This window comes from Centruroides sculpturatus, unplaced genomic scaffold, assembly GCF_000671375.1.
Source record: "Centruroides sculpturatus isolate CEXI.00-Female unplaced genomic scaffold, Cexi_2.0 scaffold778, whole genome shotgun sequence".
Taxonomy (NCBI): domain Eukaryota; kingdom Metazoa; phylum Arthropoda; class Arachnida; order Scorpiones; family Buthidae; genus Centruroides; species Centruroides sculpturatus.
This window is the reverse complement of record NW_019385068.1, coordinates 173,024-179,265: the sequence shown is the minus strand read 5'-3', so window position 1 is coordinate 179,265 and position 6,242 is coordinate 173,024. Positions and strand designations below refer to the sequence as shown.

At 24.8% G+C, this 6,242-nt stretch overlaps 1 protein-coding gene across 2 annotated transcripts in view; it reads right to left on the bottom strand.

The window, feature by feature from the left end:
- The window catches only part of LOC111634186 (neuropeptide F-like), a 16,256-nt gene extending 11,121 nt beyond the window's left edge, over window positions 1–5,135 (bottom strand). For both annotated transcript variants that reach the window (XM_023378894.1, XM_023378895.1), the window contains exon 1: window positions 4,838–5,135. In XM_023378894.1, the coding sequence (XP_023234662.1) occupies window positions 4,838–5,013 (176 nt within the window). In that variant the 5' untranslated portion in view covers window positions 5,014–5,135. The remainder of the gene's footprint in view (window positions 1–4,837) is intronic.
- Between the last annotated feature and the right edge of the window lie 1,107 nt (window positions 5,136–6,242).

Here is a 6,242-nt window from a genome sequence, read left to right as displayed (position 1 = left end):
TTTTGTTCACACTGTTTGAAGCCTAATAATTTCTGTGGTCAGAGGCACCATTAGGGTGCAAGCGAGCGAATTTTCCGAGCGAGCGAGAATATGTGGCGAGAAGAGGCGAGACGCGATAAATATTAAAACCTGTCAGATATGTGCGAGAATCAGAAATTCGCTCTCGCCAGCGTTATTTCTCGCTTCTCGTTTGTGCATAATTTTTCCTTGCGAAAACTAAATCGCTCGCAACCTCTCGCTCGCTCTAAATTCGCGTCTGCATAGTCGCACCCTTATGTCATTTACACTATATCAATGGCTGCTGTAATAAAATGGAAACCATTTATATAATGCTCATATAATTTAAATAAACAATATAAATATAAGCTGTTTTTATATTGTAATAAAAAACAAATAATATCGAAACATAAGAGAAAGTTTTCGCGTATCAAAAGAAACTTCCACTAATTGCATTCTCTTTACTAAAGTAATCTCGAAGTGTAGAGCATTACGGATGAATATTTTCAAAAATGTGTAAGATATATATGTATAAACTTTTATACAATAGGCCTTTATGGTAAATATTATATGATTTTCAAATTCAACTGTTAAGAATATTTAAATTTTATAAAATTAACATAATGTTTTGGTGTATTGTCTTAAAGATACCCATAGGAACAACTAGAAATACTAAATGTGTTTAAGTTGTGCGACGAGATAGTATGATAAGTTATTCATATGGAAAATCGTATCAAAACTCTATAATAGATTTACACTGCTCATGAGATTAACTAATTATTCAAACTCACTAATGCATTAAACAAATAATTTAAGCTACAAATTTTTAATTAATTAACTTCAAATAAATTAACGTTATTAATACGTTTTCTATAGGAAATAAAAATATTTTTTAATTATAAAAATTCTAGTGAAATTCTTACATCTTTAAAAATAAAATGGATATCATTCAGAGGATAATGCTGTGAGCGCATTATCTTGAGTTATATCTTTTGTACACATTGTCGCGACGCGTATCTCTTATAATTCCTGCATAAATGATGAGATGAGTCGCGTCGCGTCGCGTCGTCGCGACTTTATCGCATTACCGATTTACGTGTCATTATCCGTACGAAATTTAAATTATTTACATAATACGACGCGACACAATACCTATTTAAAAGTTTCATTAAAAATTTAAAATTAATATAAGAGCATTAAAATACATTATTCTAATATAAATTTTGCTATTTTATTTGTTTAATAATAAATAAATAAATAAGATTAAAAATAAATGAAAGAAAAATATAAAATTAATTTAAAACATAAATTATATTGAATACCTTCATACTTTCTTTAATTTTTAAATAAAATAATTTACTTTAAGCTAAAGAAAATTTTATTTTCTGAACAATCTTAATAAAAAAAAATTCTTTGGTTAATACGAATCGTTAATAATATGTTAAGAAAGTGATATAATGACATTTAGAAATTTAAAAAAGTATATGTTTTAATTATTATTTAATTGCTAAAATCTTAATTAAAATTGTTAATTATCCAATATTTAGTTAATTAGTCAATCACTAAAAGCAATCACTTTAATTACTTATCATAAAGAAAAATTAATTTTAAGTTGTCGATTATTATCGAATCCACTTTAATTTGAAGTTATCCAATTATGAAATATGTTCAATTGTTAAAATAATATTTTTATCACGTATAATTCAATCTAAAAATTTATTTCTTACATTTTAGTAATGAATTACTTCAATTTTTTTACGAATAATTCGAATTTTTAACAAACGAGCCCTAATTATATTTCGCTAATTATGCAAAGTTAAAACAATGAAATCGAATTAAATCAGATAATTTTAAGTGTAATTAACGAGTTAATTTAATTTTTTACAGTATTTTTCAGTTATTTTCTTAAATATATATGTTACAAATATCATAAATTCGATAAATTTTATTCATGTAAAAAGTAAAATAAAATTTTTGAAATCTTTCGAAATCGTTAAGAGATGAACTTAAATTCATCTTTATTTATTCATCTTTTCTATTGGGACATTAATAGAAGTATTTGACATTTAATTGCGATAGAAATTTAAGTCGTCTGAAGAGTATTTCAAACTTAATTAAATAAATTTGTAACTTTACTAATCTTACATACGAGAGGCACTTTTCATAAATTTAAATCTTCTCATAAAGATATTAATGTGATGTTTTATTTACATTTTATACTAAATTATTGATAACATTATCTTTAAATATTATTTATTGCAAATATATTAATTTTACTTAACATTTAATTTAATTTTCATCGAAAACTGTTTAATCAGATTATCAAAATTCCTATTATTTATAATTAAATTCAATATAATTGCAAATATTTATTAATTTTATAAAGTCAAATCTCTGAACAATGGCCACTGACGAAAACATAAAAATAGCAGATTTTTACAGGTTATTTTATATGAATTTGCTCAAAAATAAATGCCTGAAAATGGCCGCTGTTTAGAGGTGGCCGTTGTTAGGAAGTGTCCATTATTGGAAATTTTAAATATTTTGCAATTTGAAGAAATTGTAAACCTACAAATTCCCACTATCGTTCGTTGTCTGCCCTTCCTTAATCTAGAGAACGGTGTTATATAGATGAAAGTCGAGACCAAAATAAAAACAAAATACAAAATACAGACAAACTACATAGATGAAAGTCGAGACCGAAGGCCACGTGATTTCAGTTCAAATATTTTCCTTAGAACGGAGTTATACAGATGACCGGCATGACTCTGTTGTTATCAGAAAGAGTATGATGTACAGTACAGGGGCAAAACATATAAACTTAAGTGCATTGTGACAATGTCACAATAATTTTTGCTGGTATTATTTTTACCTTTTCGTGTGTGTTATCATGAGAATTTTCATAAGTATAGAATTTCGTAAGCTGAAGTTAGTAATGTTTCTAAATAAAAGTCCGTCGCGCGGCAAATGCGGCGCGCAAGAAATGTAAAATTTTAATAAGTAATATATTTGTATGTTTGGAGGATTTTTTATTTAATTTTTTTACGTAAATCTTCATATTTGATATATCTAATTAATGTTAATTTATATTTTCAATTAATATAAATTAATACCTGAATATTCTGAAATTATCTTTCATAGATTATCTAAATTTTGATCATTTTTTACATTTTAATTATATTCTTCATTGAAAAATTATTAAATGTAGTTAAATTATTATTAAACTCATTAAATATAATTAATTCCTTTCGAATTTAATAATATAATTTAAATGTAATTAATTACAAACTATATGTTACAAATCCATAAATGATTAAAGTTATGAAAAACTTTTTAAATGATTTAAATATAATTAAAAATTAGTGCGAGAATCAGNTAATGTGCTGTAAATATTTTAATATTATAAGGAATATGATATGTTTGCTTCATTTTAACTTTATTGTGACTTTTTAATCAGTAAAAATGTGTAATATTTTTTTAAATATTAATTTAATTTAGGCAGCGTTAATAACATTTAATTAATTATTTTTATGTTATGTAAATTTCTCAGTTATTAATTAAATAATATATTTTCAGAAATTATAAATCTTTCTCTTTAATTAAAAAATACATAAAAATTTCTATGTAAAATACTAAAAAAAAAGTATTTGTAAAAGTGCGCATTATACGCGAATAACATAACTTTTAATAGCCGGCATTTTTTAAAAATCACCAGATTTAAATTTATCACTCGAAAGACGATTAAACATTTATCTAGATTATAATTTATTACATATTTTGGTGGTTTTATGGACGTTAACTTTCATTAGTTGGCTTAATTATGGAATGAATGAAGACGTTAAAAATCCATCAAAAATAGATGTTATCTAGCTTTTGCTATACTTTACACCATTTACGACCTACAGGTGCTATCTAATTCAAAGAAAAAATCGCATTATGTATGTCTTTAGGTATTATTAAGAAAGATCCATGTCATAGGCTATCCATTAACGGCCTAAAACATTTTTCATGGTTGTAGATAAGTAAAACTGTTTTTTGCAAGGAAAAAAAGCTAAAATTTTTCTATAATCATCGCATAATGATCCAGTAATCTCCTTCCTTGCAGATAAACTTTCGTTGGTATTTTTATAATGAACGTGAAAAAAATATATATATATATCGTCATCTCGTATTTCTGACTTGTTAAATGCCGTTCATCTTCGTCCAATATGAAATAATTATTTTATATTAATAATTATTTTTTAAATTTATAAAAAGTAATTATTTTATTTAGAATTACTTAAGGTTTTTTTATTTCAAATTTTAATTTATTTTTAAATCATAAACATTGAATAAAAATTTCAGGATTAATTTTAATATTTACCTTAATTTTATAAAATTTTTATTTATATCAGATTAATTTTATTTTATGAAATTTACTTTTTATGATAAAATCTTTGTAATTTTAGCGTCGTTTTAAAGTACGTCGAATCGCTTCGCATGTCGCGCGCGGAAATATTATAGATAAAAGTCATAAAATTAAATTTTTACGGCTTCTATTTTTATATTAATAAATATATGAAATAAAATTTTCTAGTTTTTTTTGAAGAAACGCATATTAAACACTTTGCTACATTAATTATTTCTTCTTTTCTTATTTTTATTAATAGCATACATTTTTATAGAAATATTTTGTATGCTTTTAAAAAATAAGAAAATAATTGGACGTTTAATATCACAAGAGTCGCGCAACACGCGAAAAAGCGCGCGAAAGATGAAAACAAAAATTTCTTAAATTTAAATTATTAAAAAAAAAGAAGAAGAAAAGAAAATAATAACTGCGAAATTCTAAAATTCTTACCTGGGTCTGGCTTTTTGAGAATATAATCTGTCCAATTCTTCCAAGTAGCGCAACGTCTCGTAAACATTGTCAACGTCTACATAAGCAGGACGTGCTTCTGCACGCTCCGAAAACAATGCTAAAAGTATACCCACGGATATAATGCCAAAAAAAATATTTTTATGAATTCTGTTCATTTTTTTTTCGACCAGATATAGGATATGCCCACAAAAGGGATACTTTTAAGCAGTTGAATTGATGTGAGCAAACGGAAGTTATATTTTAGTCTCTCTTCACAACCAATGACGATTCCGGGTATTTATGCCGATTCTACTAATGTTAGAAGGCGTGCAATCGCCCACCTCTTCCATACTCACGTGATTTTCATTTATCTCCCATCAACCAATGAAGGAGAGGAACGTAGTCTTTCGATGTTTGTATTGGTCGAAAGTATTATCTTACTCTTTTCGTCTATTAATATTTTTGTCTTAAGTGACGAATATTCGACGTCCTTCGATCTTGTTTTGACCTTTAACTCGTAGAATGCAGTAAAACGTAGCGAAATTAAATTCACTCTCATCACTATAACTCGATCTGAAGGACGGTGTTTATTGTATAAAATTCTATTCTACATTTTTTATGTTATCTTTTTCCTAACTAATACTATAACATTTCCTATTTTTATTTTATATAATTTATTTTCCTAAACTACACACTTTAATTTCTTTAGGTTTCTCTTTATCAATTTTTCTTAACTGAACAACTTTCTTTATTTTATGATATTATTTTTAGCATAATTAACAAAATCTTTTATTTCTATTTGAAATCATTTTATATAATTTAACAATGTTTTTGATATTTAAATTATACTGAATTGATTTAACTTTATAATATTTTTCATAGTATTGATTTGTATAACTTGACACGTAATGATTTGATTTTTATTTTTCTTAATTTTTCTAAAATGAAAACACTGTATTTTTCTATTAACTAGTCGTAAATAGTGCAGATTATATCATTTTATCACATATATTATAAAAATCTTGTCGTATGTTCAGTACTATGTGCATAAATACAAGCAGTTACTATACATAACACTAAACATCTTTTCATAATGATATAGCATCGAAGCAATTTGTTTTCTTAACTAAAACATATTATTTCTTAATTTAAAATTGTTATTTTAATTATATAACACTTTTATTTATTTATTTATTTACTAAATCGACCTTCAGGAAGCCTAATTACAGATCTGTTTAACATATAAAGGAATATAACACAATAATAAAAATTAGAACATAAAACAATACTCCTTTAAATAAAACTGAGATTTGTTTTTAAAAAAGTACAAAACATAAAAATTGAACATGTAAGAACAATTTCCACATTAATTTTAACGTTTAATATTAATTATCTTGAACAGTGA